Source organism: Hyperoodon ampullatus (genome assembly GCF_949752795.1).
Source record: "Hyperoodon ampullatus genome assembly, chromosome: 17".
Classification (NCBI taxonomy): Eukaryota; Metazoa; Chordata; class Mammalia; order Artiodactyla; family Ziphiidae; genus Hyperoodon; species Hyperoodon ampullatus.
In genome coordinates, this window is record NC_136930.1 from 77,200,371 (window position 1) to 77,214,021 (window position 13,651).

A 13,651-nucleotide genomic window follows, 5' to 3' on the forward strand; every position below is an offset into this window, starting at 1 on the left:
GCCCCACCCCGCTCGAGGCCCCGCCCACGATCCCCGCCCACATCCACGAGGGCCCCGCCTCGCGGGCCCCGCCTCGCGGACCCCGCCCCGTCAGAGGCCCCGCCCGCCCCGTCAGAGGCCCCGCCCGCCCCGTCTAGGGCCCCGCCCCGAGGCCCCGCCCCTCCCGAGGCCTCCTCCCGGTTGGAGCTGTCTGGTCCCAAACAGGCTCCTCCCGGGACTCGCTGCTTTCGGCTGCCCCGGCACCAGCTTGAGGCGAGCGGCCCGGGCGCAGGGGTTTCCGTGGCTGCCCGGAGCCGGGTCCGTCGGGGCCTCCCCGGGCGCGCGGAGGCCTGCGCCCACCGGCCTTGCCCAGCTCTGGGAGCCGCTGGTACTTCCTGCACCGGTTCCCCACCACACTCCTGCCAGAGACATCCTGAAACCCGGCCCATTCCCCGGGCGCCCGCCTTGGGGTGAACCCAGCGTGGAGCGGGCCGGGCGCAGCCCGCTCAGCCCCGGGATCACCGCGAGGGTCTGGGGGAAGGCCAGGAATGCGCGTCGGGGAGGCCAGCTCTCCCGGCACGTCCCCCCTCCCCTAAGGAACACGTGGGAGGGTCCCCGAAGGAGACAAAAATACGCAAGCAGGTGGACTTTAATTAGTCACCACAGACCTCCCACTGGCCTGCAACTCGGTGTTTCCCTTTCATGTCCGCACACCCACTTCCCACATTCCGGGATGGCCTTCTTTCCGCTTTCTGCTGACGACTTTTCTGGCACAGTGGAGCCATCAGAAGGGAGCCCTGACCCCAGAGGCCCCCCACACTCTCCAGCCATGTCAACAGGGGATGTGCTTTAGAATTCTTGTCTAAAACCCCCTTTATCCCAAACCCCCACTACCTTTCAATAGTCTCCCGCTCACACCTGCTGAGTCCTCACCCTCCCTTCACTATGTCTTTCTGGAGACAAAAGTAGTGGACACGTGTGTGCCTTCTCCAGACGTAAACCATAATCCCGACCTCCTGCTCCTCCCCCCGGGTTCGAAGGCCTTCAGCCTGCTGGCCTCTCAGAGTCCCCTGCACACCTCTCTTCCTCCCAACCTTCTGTATAGACATAACTCCACTACCGTCATCCTGGTGGACCAGCCTAGCCCCCGCACTCCCCACTCCACCCCCTCAGGCGATCCTGTGAAACCATCACTCACACGGCTCAGAACGCTCTGTGTCGCAAAGGAGGGACGAGCAAGACTTGGCCTCTGTCACCTGCCCCAACCAGACACTGTGCAATGAGTGTCTGAAGTTCCAGGCTCAGCCGAGAGTCTGACACCTGAACTGCAGTGTAAGCAGAGACCATTCTGGATATGACTGTATGCCACCCTAGGTTGTCAATGCTTATCTCCTGTGATTAACCTCATATCTACAATAAGGATAGAGAGTTCTGTGGATGAACCTTCAAAAAACTGAAATCAAAGAAAAAAGCTTTGTTGTCATACTAACAATTCTTTGTACGTTGTAAAGGCCATACCTCCAGAACAAAGCTGGTGACGCAAACCAAGGGGGTCATACCCACTGGCAGAGCTGCACCAGGGGACAGAATCAGCCTCTGCCCCCTCAAAGCACAGCCATAGGATGGAAAATAATGGCAGGTCGACCCCAAATTGAGACCCAAAAGGCACTTACTACAGCGAGAAATTGATGGGAAATGGTTTACTCAACAAACAGGAGAAAAATCGATAAGTGAAAGGAACGGATTTAATTAAAATGGGAATATAACAAATTGATGCATACACTTCAGTGTGATAGGCCAAGGAAACAAAGGAAAGTCCTTCACTCTAAATGCATCAGAGTCTATCAGAAACGGCCACTTGTGAAATTTTAATTGAAAATTCACAACTGATAACACCAAGGGTGAAGAGAAAAAAATCATGAAGGACAACGCCTTTCCTTTAATGCAATGAGGAACCATAAGCAAAAAAGGATGGAAGAGAGTAGAATGTCACTGTACACGTAAGCTGAACACATTGCACACAGATACTGTCATGCTAAAAAATGTTTAAAAATATTGTCATATATTTTTCAGGGTTGAAATAAACAACCAATTAGAAAGAATACCCACTCACTTTCCAGACAGAGAAGAAACAAGAGGCCTGTTTCTGGGTCAGGAGTAGCCCTCTGGAGCAGCTGCACATAGGTGAAGTTCTCATGTGTGTTGCGGTCGAAGAAGCCCTTGGTGTCGTCGCTGGGGTCCTCCAGGATGCGGTTCATCCCCTCGTCGAAGTAGCCGCGCCGGTAGGCCACGTCCACGGGCAGGCGGCGGCTGTGCACGGGGTCGATGACGCCGCCCGTGGCGATCTGGGCCTCCAGCAGGCGGATGCCATGCTCCCGGACGATGAGGTCCTTCTTCATGGCCTGGAAGAGGGAGATCTGCTCCCCGGTGTAGGGGTCGGTGTAGCCGGTGACGGCGCGCTCAGCCGACAGCAGCCTCGCGAGCACGTCGGGCCCAGTGACGCCAGCCCTCAGCACCTGCTCCACCGAATACCCCTTGTTTTCCTTCGATGATGAAGCCAGTGGCTGCTCGCGCCTCCAGGAGGGTGAGGGCTGTGCCGGGCCTGAGAAGCCCCTTCCTACAAGCCTCCTGGATGCTGAGGGGCTCCTGGGAGCCGGGCAGCAGCAAGCCGGTGATGCAGCCGGTGCCTCGCAAGTACCTCTGCACCGAGGCCAGGCTGCCCACGTCCTGGGCCACGGTCCATCCTCGTTCCCGCTGCTCGTACACGCCCCGGTTGATGACCTCCGCTCTCAGAAGCTCTCCTGGAGTCACGGGGATCCTCACCCAGCAAAGGTGGTCCTGGCAGTGGCTGCAGCGTGCTCGTGGGTGGCCCCCAGCGCAGCCGCCAGCTCCTCCACGAAGAGGGCCCCGTCCTTGTGCTGCTGGGTCAGCGTCACCCTCTGCTCCACGGGGACTGCCTCAGAGAACAGCAGCTCCCAGAGCGACACGGGGCGGCCCTGGAACTTGCCCATTGAGACGGTGGCCACGGCAGCTCTCAAGGCCTGCCGGGTGCTGTGCTCAGTGAACGGGGGCCCCTGTGGCTCCTCTCCAGGGCTCCCCACTGAGATGGGCAGGAAGGCCAGCCCCGTCTCTGGGTCGGTGACACAGTGGGCCAGCAGCTGCCCACAGCTGAGGCTCTCCTGCATGCTGGGGTCCGAGAAGCCAGCCGCCTGCGAGAGATGCTGCTGAGTCTCTTTGTCCAGGCAGCCGAAGTGCAGGGTGGCCTCCAAGGGCAGCCAGAGCCTGCGGGCAGGACACACTAGCCTGCCTGTGGCCAGCTGGGCAACCAGGAGCCTCAGCGCCGGAGCCCTGTCCCCCAGCTCCCTCTTCATGGCCTGGAATAGGGGGATTCGGGTGCCACTGAAGGGGCCGTGTTACCCCGTCACCACCTGCTCTGCTGCCAGGAGCTGCCTGTGGAGCTCTGATCCAAACACGCCTGCCCTGACCGCCTCATCCACCCACAGCTGCCGGCCGGTGGCTGGGTCCACCAGCATGCAGGTAGCATCCTGAGCCTCCAGGACCGGAAGCGTGGCGCCCATGGGGAGCAGGCGCTCGGCCGCGGCCTGGAAGAAACTTTTCTTGTGCCCTGCAGGCAGCAAGACGACCCATGCCACACCGCCGGTGCCCTGCAGGTGGCGCTGCACCTTGGTGCGTGCACCCACATCCGGCACCGCCAGCCTGCCCTCCCGCAGGCCTGGGCCGTCTCCCCGTCCAGGACCCCTACTTCCAGCAGCTCGGCCAAGCTCAGTGCCCCACTCAGCGTACGGAAAGTGATCTTGAGGGCAGCAGGCCCAGCCCCGTGCTGGGGGCCCGCACACACCTGCCTAGCAGCTCCCGGTATGGCAGCTGCTCCAGCGTGTTGGGGTCCAGGAAGCCTGGGGCACTTGAGCTGGGCCCAAGCTCCAACAGCCCACACCACGTCTCCTGGTCCAGGAGGCTTTGCTGGCAGGCCAGCTCAGGGGCCACGCGCACGCCCTGGATGGGGTCCACCAGGCCCCCCGTGGCCCACTGGGCCTCCAGCCAGCTCCACCCCAGTGCCCTGTCCACAGCATCCTTCCCTATGGCCTGGAAGAGGGCCAGTTTCCCACCCCCAGAGGGTCAGGGTACCCAGTGACCGCGCGCTCAGCGGCCAGTGGCTTCTCCTTCCGCTCCAGGCCTACCAGGCCCTGCTGCAGGGCCTCAGACACGAGGAGCAGCTGGCCCTGCCCGGGGTCCATGCGGCCCCCGGTGGCCGCCTGGGCCTCCAGCAGAGCCAGCCCGAGCCCGAAGGGCAGGAGACCCTGTTTCATGACAGCGTAGAGACGCTGGGCCTGGCCCGAGGCCTCCACATACACCCTGGCGATGCTCCTGGCCTGGGGGGATGTGGCTGCCTTGGCCTGGGGCCCGGACGGGGTGCCGGCACCCAGCACGGCCTTCACGGTCTCAGCACCATTGGTGACCAGGAGGTTGAGAGGAGAGGCGTGGCTGTTCATCGCGCAGGACTTGCTCAGCCAGGGTCCACTGTCTGCTCCCTGTGGGAATGGAAAGGCTCTGTGAGGGGCCCGAGACAGCCCAGCTGGGTGGGAGGGCAGACACGGTCAGGAGGTCAACCCCGCAACCTGGACCCACCTCCAGTGTGGCCGGCCCTCCTGGGGGAGGGGTGTCACATCCAGCTTCGGTCCCTCCCCTTGCTCTGCGGCTCCCAGGAGGGGACCATGTGAGCACAGGGACCCCACGGTAGCCTTGGGGGGTGCGGGCTCTGTTTTCTCCTATAGGCCATCCTCTGGCCTCTATCTCAACCCCACACCCTCGTCCCCCTCCCCCCAGGGTCCTGGTGCAGCGGCTCAGCCTCCACCCACCCTTGGCCTCAATGCCGGTGCCTGGGCGTCTCCGTGTATTCGTGTTCTTCCCCCTCCCCCTCCCCAGTGACCCCTCCAAATCCTCCCCCACCGTGACCCACTGCCGCCCTGGCCTCTGCTCCCTCCTGGCTCCCCACCGGGCTTCAGCCAGATCCCTGCCCTCTGTCCCAAGTCTCCCACATCAGCCCACCCTGGCCCCGTGTCCTCTGGGCCATGGCCTCTGGAAATAGGGTCTTTGCAGATGTAATTAAGTTAAGGCTAAGGTGAGGTCATACTGGTGTAGAGAGGCCCTTATTCCAACACGACTGTGTCCTCACAGGAAGACAGACAGGGGGACGACGCCCAGCCAACAGAAGCAGACTGGAGGCATGCAGCTTCAGGCCCCAAAGCCCAGCATTGCCACCAAACGCCAGAAGCACTGATTCCGGATTCTGGCCCCTCAACTGTGGAAGAATAAGGTTCTGTTGTTTGAAGCCTCCCGGGCTGCGGTAATTGTTCCCTCCCGGCCCCAGGAGCCAGTCCACATCCTGGTTCCACAGAACCACACCTGCAGTCCCCGGTCCTGGTCCACACCTGTCCTCGCCTCCCGCAGCTCCCCAAAGCCTCACACGGGGCCTCGGGAGAAGGCTCAGCCCCACGCGCCCTCGCCTCCGCTCCGCAGCTCTTGCTGAGGTAACCTCGGACCCCAACTGCCAAACCCCACAAACGCATTTCCGATTTGACCTCCCAACCTCTGGGTCACGGGGCATGGGGGAACCTCCTCCCTGGTGACATTTCCCCGTTCAGCCGGAGAGCTCCCCTGACCGCAGCTGGAGCCCAGCCTGTCCTGGGGTCGCGGAACCACGTGTCCAGCTGCCTCCTGGACACCTATGCCCAGCGGTCTCGCAAGGAGCCTCAAGTTCCGTGGTGCCCCCAGAGGTGCTGGCTGTGAGCAGCTCCCTGTCACCCGCTCTGCAGAGCCTGAACCCTAAGTCCCTCCACGGCTCCTCTCTCCCCATAGCTGGGCCCAAGAGGAGCTCCTTTGAGCCTGCTGAGACCCCTGGGCAAAATCCTGTTGCCCCCTTTCCCTGCCCGGATGCTGGGCCCAGAGCCCCGGTGGCGCCTGCAGCTGGTCTGCTGCTGAGTCTCGGAGTGTGTGCCAGGCCCGGGCAGACGTGGAGGTGGTGGCTTGGCGCTCACCCACCCCCGCCCCCCGCCAGGTTCCAGGAAGCACGGCACTTGTTCAGCTTTCCCGAAGTGAGCAGGCCATGCGGTGTGGGCGCGCAGGGCACGTCATCAGGCCTTTGAGAAGATGGGAAGAGGACATGGGGTGGGGAGAGAGGAGCGTTGTTAAGATCCAGGCCTTGGGAAAGAACACAAAAGGCTTTGTTCGAGTGACCAGCTGGATGCCTGAGCGGGGCTCCAGGGCTCGGTGTGACCGTGGTGGACGCAAGGCTGCCCTGACCTCCTTCTAGGGGTGGCCGAGACTCACTACCAGCCAGCGTGGCTCCCTGCCATCTGCTTCCTCCCCTCCTTCCCCAGGAGCCTTCCCGAGGCCACTCCCTGAAACCGTGTCCGACTCTGCTTCTGCGAGCTGACCTGGACACGTGCTGTGCTGCCCACCTGCCCAGTGACCAGCCTGCTTCCTTTGTATGGTGTGCCTCGTTCCAGGACGGCCTTCAGAGGGTTTGTGAGCCAGAGGAAGCCTCAGGTAACGGGGCCACTGGGCTGGCTGGAGCAGTGAGCCGATCACCTGAAGTCTGGCAGGGGACCAGGGTGGGAAAGAAAAAAGGCACTTCGCTACCCAGCAAAGGCGGGAGGGCTTTCTGGGCCACGGGGTCAGGAGCAGCCAGTGTGTGTGTCGGGGTGGGGGGGGACCTGCAGGCTGTGCTGTGCCGGCCGGGGAGCCCAGCAAGGAAAACCAGAGAAGCAGGACAAACTCCTGAGCAGGAGGCTCAAGTGTCCTGCACAGAAGGGATTCGTGGGAGGGAGGGTGCTGGGGCCCTGAGTGCCATTGTGGGGGGAGGGCGTGAGGGGCTGGGAGAGGCCCTGTGCCTGCGGGTCTGCCCGACGCAGCTGGGTAACCGTGGCTGGGCCATGGCCCGTTTGGTCAGCAGCGACCTTGGGCCTGGTACGAGCCTCCCTGGTCCCTGACCAGGCAGGACATGAAGAGGGGCCTGGGAGTGGGTGCCTTGAGTCTGAAGTGGGGACCTTGGGGAAGCAGCTGGACAGAGGGGTCTGGAGCTCGGGAGAGACAGACCAGGGCATGTGAGGGGTGTCCAGGGCCTGGGGATTGGGAGACAAAGCAGTTTCAAGGGTGGGAGACACAGAAGAGCCCAATTGCACAGAAGCCAAAAGACAGGTGTCCCAGAGAGGCGGCTACCAGCAGAAGTGGCAGTGGCGTGTGGCCAGAGGAGAGGGTGGCCTCGTGGCTGGAGGGAGGGGCCGAACGGATTTCCCAGCACTGGAAAGGGACTCTGAGAGGAGGTCCCTCCTGTGGCTTCCTGGGAGCAGCCCCACTTCAGGTGGCCCAAGGGGACAAGAGGTGGGAGGGCAATTCCTGAGGAGGGTGGGCCCACATCCCTGGGAGGGGGCGTCACCCAGCAGTACCCGGAAGGGCCGCCCGCACAGCCAGGCTGGGAGGGGGCTGCGGAGGGGCCTCTCTGGCTGCCCATCTGAGCCAAATCAGAACAGAACCGGATGGCCAGGCTGCCTCAGGCTCACACACGGAGGCAGTGACCTTGGCCTTCGGTCCACTTTGAGCAGTGTCAGAAAGATCACGCCCACCTGCACTGGGTGCAGACCGCAGAGATCAATGGCCCTACAGAAGCTCGGCATGATAGGCGGGTAAGGGAGAGCAGAGTCACGGAGGCTGGAACCCATGGCAGGGCCCCTCCCGCCTCTACCTCCCAAGGGTCTCGAGATGGCCCCACGCAGGGGTCCCTGGTGCCCATCCACCCCCGACGGCAGGTAGCTCCCTCCATCGGTAAGCACTGGCCTCCCTCACCCCAGCAACGGGCCAGGAGCTGTCCCACCCTCTCAATTTGTCAGCCTAATTGCCTCGCGCCCTGGGCGCTCAGATCGGCTCCAGCTGCAAGGCAGGGGCGGGGCAGGAAGGAATCGGACCTGCACGGCCCCACCCAGGCGCGCACCAGTCCCGCCCGGAAACCACTGGGCAGGCGAGACCCCTGCCACGTCTCCCACGCCCGTGCGGGGAACCAGGCTCGGGGGCGACTGCCAGGACTCCCCGCACCAGGGCTACTTGGGAGGGAACCGGGCCTCAGCGCTCCGCTTGCCCTGAACGGAGCCCAGAACCCGGGGCCACCTCCGGGCGCGTCGTGCCCCCGCCCCAGCCTCTGCGGGCCCCGGGCCGAGAGCCCCCGTAGGTGTCTCGGCTTCGCCCGGCGGCCGCCCCACCCGGGCCGGCCTGGCTGTCCCACCTGCCCTCACGGTGCGCGCAGCACTCCGTACGCAGTCCCTCCGTTCGCTGCTGTGCTTCCGGCGGGTGCGGGCGCCCTGAAGCCGGGAGGGGCGCGGGACCGAGAAGCCCACGCGGGGCTGGGTCGACGCCCCCGCGCGCGCCCCTCGGCCGCCACGGTCTGTGAACACCCCTAGGCGGGGAGGAGGGCGGCTGCCGAGGAGCAGGGCCCTCTCGCTCCCACCCAGCCCCTTTCGTCAGCTCCCCCAGGGTCACCGCGAAGGAACGCGGGCGGCGGCAGGGAGCAGGGTGCGTCCCGGGCCGCCCTGACGGCCTTTGAACGGAGTTTGCAAGGTAAATGCGGCCCCGCCAGACGCGCGAGCAGTTTCGCTTTACAAACGGTGACTTTATTGCCCGAGGGGGCCCATGGGGCCGCTGGTGCAGGCGTTGACGTCGACCCAGGTGCCCCTCCTGTGCAATGTCCTTCGTCGTCCAGGCCTTGCTCACTGCCTTGGGGCCGGCTGCTTGCGCTGGTGCTCGCTCGGTCCTGGGGCTGCCGGGCCAGGCTGTCCTCAGAGGCTGCCTCCATGACCGAGTGGCTTCCCTGCCTTGACCGTGGAAGAGATGGGGTCTCTGTCCCCAGCAGGCCTTGCCCCATGGGTTCAGCACCTCCACCTGGGATCGGAGCACGTGTTCTGTCCACCAGGAGGACCTGGGCCCCTTCTCAGACGCCAGCCCCAGCGCCCACCTTCCGGGGCCTGGGACTCCTGGAGGAGCTGAGGAAGAAGGCCCAGAGACTGGCAGGCTGGGGCCACGGCCCAGGACAGGAACCACACATGGATCTTCGGGCTGGTCCCCCCCTTTGCTGCCCAGAGATCCCAGATGGGTGGGGCGGAGCAGGTGCCCCTTACCCCCCAGGGTCAGGACCCAAGGCCTGTCCTCCTCTGTCCCCAGTCCCGGCCCTGAGGACTTAGTCTTTCCCCTTCCCCAGGCCTCACCTCTTTCCGGGTCATTCTCGACCAGATACTCATCCAGGGCCTCCCAGCCACCTCCGGCATGGACCATGAGGGCGCCTCGAGACACCTGCGCAGGCACGGGGGCTGGGGGGCCAGCGTTGGCTCCCGTGGCTCTGTGCTCACTCCCACCCCCAGGCCCACGCTCACACCTGCTCACCAAGGCTTCCTGGACCCTGGGCCGACCTTTGGCCGCCTGTGTCCTTGTCCCTGTCTGCGTACCCCACACTGGCTATGCTGTGTGGCCGCTGGAGAGGCCTGGCCTGACAGAGTAGTGAGCTCCGGCCTGGGCCCCTCCCCCCCCCAAAGGCGTGTCAGGCCAGCTGCCTTCGTCCCGTCCCTGCTCACCAAACGCCAGGACACCGTCCATGAAGTCCTGCTGGGAAACGTGCCGAGCTAGCTGTGGCTTGTGGCCGGGAGTGCAGCCCGGAGCCTCTTCTCCGTGGGGTCCAGTCACTGCAGGCAGCACGGCTGCCAGGCCACGAAACCCAGGTGTGGGCCAGCTCCTCGCTGTGGGAAGGAGGTGTGAGGCTGCCCAGGCCTGGGTCTCTCTGTGCCCAGGGGCGGGCAGCATGCCTGCCTGTGCCTCACCTGCAGGCGTGGGCAGGCTGCACGTGGCCGCCCCCGCCCCCGCCGTGCCCACTGGTCCTCACCCCTCCGGCTCCTCTCTAGCCCCCTGTGGTGACCTCCAGCTCAGATCTTCCAGGAACCCTCCCGGGGGGCAAGCCTGGGTGACTCTACTGCTTCCGAGGCCCTGGGGCTGCCCCTGGTCAGCCAGAGCTGGTGCCTGCCTTGGAGCTCTGGTTACCACCGTTCTATGAATAACTACTCTAGGGACCGCATATAAGTGGAATCATGCCATGTTCGTCCTCTTGTGTCCAGCTGATTTCACATAGCGTAGTAACTTTAAACTTCATCCAGGCTGTATCACACATCAGGATTTCATTCTTTTTGAAGGCTGCCCAATATTCCATTGTATGTATATACCCAATGTTGTTTATGCTTTCATCTGTGGGTGGATACTTGGGTTGCTTCGTCTTGCCTTTCCGAAAGCTTACCCTCACTCGTGTTGCATGTCAGGGGCTGGCTGAGGCTCCACTCTGCCACCTTCACTTCAGGATCCAGGCTGATGAAGTTACCATTATCTGGAATATCGCTGGTCCTCCTGGCTTAAGGACTGAGAACTTGGGGAGGTCTTATACTGGCAGCGAAACGCTCTGGTGTGAAGGGGCCACGTGCCACTTCCTCTCCTACCCCACTGGCCAGCACTGGTCACATGGTCCCCCTGACCACAAGGGGTGGCAGTGCTGTCCTCCTGTGCACTGGATGCAGTAGCGCTGTGAACAGTACTCATGAACACACAGCCCCTCATTCAAAACCATCACACTTATCCCACCTGTCATGATTTTAGTCATTCAGTTTTGTAGTTCATCCTCTAAATCAGCGGTCCCCAACTTTTTGGCACCAGGGACCAGTTTTGTGGAAGACAGTTTTTCCACGGATGCGGGGATGGAGGGGGAAGGATGGTTCAGGAGGTAATGCGAGCTATGGGGAGCGGCAGATGAAGCATCACTCGCTGGCCCGCTACCAGTCCGCGGCCTGGGGCTTGGGGACCCCTACTCTAAATAATGAGTAGCACAATTTGACACTGATGATTGCTTTCCTCATAAGTGATCTGGCATCATGCTATGACAGTTTCCTGTGATTTCTGCCAAGTGAAAACTATTGACTTTATCTCATGTGTGCACTTGTTTGGATGCTCTTCTGACCCCTAGACAGTGCCTCGCCCAAAGCTGAACCTACTACAGGGACAGCCCAGAGATCTCCTCCAAGGTAACATTTCTGCCATTGAACAACTTGGGGTTTAATACCTGAACTTCATAGAACATGTGTATCACTCAGTTCTCTTTCTAGCAGTATTTATACAGGAACATTTTATATTCACATCACCCCAAATCAATAAACGCACTTTAATCGAACAGTGTGCAGGGGAAATCTTGAATGAACCTCAGGTTGGCTAGATGACCATCACCACCTGAGGGTGTTGTGCAAAGCTCGGGGATCAACAAACGCCTGTGTGGGTGGTGGGATGGGGTGGGGCTAAAAGAAGCCACGCCCCAGCAGATGGACTTGTTAGCATCCATGTTCATCGCTGAGTTTGGGAAGCAGTGTGTTTAGCACTTCACACTCACTTATATGTATGTGTACTGACTGGCTTTTAGTTACATTGTAATTTTTCCCACGTAGGTGTCCAACTGATACTTTTGTGGAGAATTTGGCTAATTCTTGGGAATATTCTCTTCCCATTAAAGGGGAGAGGCCTGTGTGTGATCAATCACAGTACACGGCCTAAATTTTTTTCATATAATGTCTATTCCATAGCATAGGTTATCTTTTTCAAACTCTAAAAAAACTTTTCACACTCGCTATTATTACTGATGTGCAAATCACATTTTCACGTTTACTAAGATTGTGGATAAATTATTTGTCCCCGTCCTCACTCATCAGTTCATTTTTTTCATGCCAAAAGAGGTTGAAATCAAAGCAAAATACATAATCTTTTGAGTGTCATATATTCTAAAGAAACCAGGCTCCAGATTTTTTTAAATGTCACCTTTTGGAAGAATACATGTTTAATAAGTTTCCAAAAACGTCCTACCTGTGGCTCCTGTTTTGGAGATTAGAAATCTGTATTCGCAGAGGACAGGTTTCAAGACCAGTGTCCCGTGTCTGATATTCTCAGTGGGGGATTTCCTTGAAGACGCTTGCTGGTCAGTTCTCTAGCTGAGGAGCCCCTGCGTGTTGAGAAGCACGCGTTGTTCCAGATGACGTCAGAGCGTCAGCCCCTTCAGCGACGGGACTGTTTCTTCCTCAGGAGTTGGTGTGGAGCCTTCCAGACCAAACACCACACTCCCTTTCTCTATCAGAAAGCTGGGGTAAATTGTGTATATTTGTATAACTGAAACACCTTGCTGTATACTTTAAACTAACACAACATTGTAAATCAACTATATTTCAATATATTTTTTAAAGTAATATAGGATGGTAACTGAAAGAGAAAGATTAAAAGACAGAAAGCTGTGGGGCTTCCCTGGTGGCGCAGTGGTTGAGAATCTGCCTGCCAATGCAGGGGACACAGGTTCGAGCCCTGGTCTTGGAGGATCCCACATGCCGCGGAGCAATTGGGCCCGTGAGCCACAACTACTGAGCCTGCGCGTCGGGAGCCTGTGCCCCGCAACAAGAGAGGCCGCGATAGTGAGAGGCCCGCGCACCGCAATGAAGAGTGGCCTCCGCTTGCCGCAACTAGAGAAAGCCCTCGCACAGAAACGAAGACCCAACACAGCTAAAAATAAATAAATTTATAAAAAACACAAAAAAAAACCCCAGAAAGCTGGAGTAAAATACTACTTTTTGTTAGAACAAGACACTTTGCTGCCATCTGCTGGAAAACTCTCATAATAAATACCCACTTTTGCCACCAGTTGTTGGGGGCCATGAAGCCATAACTGAAATATGTTACAGTGAAAAGAAGTGCTGGTCTGAAGAAGCCAGTGCCTCCTTAGAGCGGATGTTCTCGCGGTCAGGGAACCCGTGAGTCTCCCGCTCCTGCTGCCTGGCCTGGACCAATCGTGAAGAAAGAAAGAGTCGGACCGAGGAGGACCAGACGGAGTGAAACGAGCAGCCAGATGTAGACCGCGCCACGCCCTGGTTCCCTGGCAGGCCGCGAAGGTGGTCTGAGGGTGCGAAGCGCCGCCGGCCCAGAGAGGGTCAGGGCAAACCCGTGTTTGCACCGTCTCTGTCCAGTGGCCTCAGGTCAGGCCGTCGGAGAAGCCCCTGCCCTCTCCAGGATGGTGTGTGGGGGGGGGCATTTCCCAGCCTCTGCCCTCCCTCTCCCCTTGGCTGTGGTCCCTCAGGGTGTGGCTGTCCCTGGGGGGGGAGAGTGGGCGCTCACGACCCCAACCCATCGGCCCACTCCCCTCTTTGCAGGGCCCTTGTCCAGCACTCACGGCCCCTTGGTGACCCCTGGGAACCCCCCGGCTCTGAAATGTATCAGGGTGGGACACGGGTGAAATCAGCTGGGATTCTGGCAGGTCTGCTCGTGGTCTGGCCTTCCGTCAGGAGGCTCAGGGTGGCCACTGTGTCCCATGCAGATGTTCCCACCTGCTACCCGTCTGTGCTCACTGGCTGGAGTGTCTCTGCAGAGAGAAACCCCTGTCTCCTACTGTTTGGTTACCCAGTGTCCCTGTTTGTGTAGCAAAAGCAGGATAAATGCTTGATTCTTTTTTTTTTTCAATTGAATAATCCTCCACATCTTGGACACTTCAGTCGTTTCCAGTTTTTCACAATTATTCCCTTCTTTCCTTTTTTTGCTATTGAGGTAAAAT

The 13,651-nt window shown here is 60.2% G+C and overlaps 1 protein-coding gene across 1 annotated transcript; it reads right to left on the bottom strand.

Moving 5' to 3' along the window:
- Nucleotides 1–133: 133 nt before the first annotated feature.
- EPPK1 (epiplakin 1) lies at nucleotides 134–4,490 on the bottom strand (the record flags this gene model as incomplete). Its single annotated transcript, XM_079722172.1, is given in 8 exon segments — nucleotides 134–510; nucleotides 2,093–2,526; nucleotides 2,528–2,801; nucleotides 2,804–3,392; nucleotides 3,396–3,712; nucleotides 3,715–3,798; nucleotides 3,801–4,112; nucleotides 4,115–4,490. Coding segments are annotated over 8 exon segments (2,763 nt in total).
- Nucleotides 4,491–13,651: the final 9,161 nt, after the last annotated feature.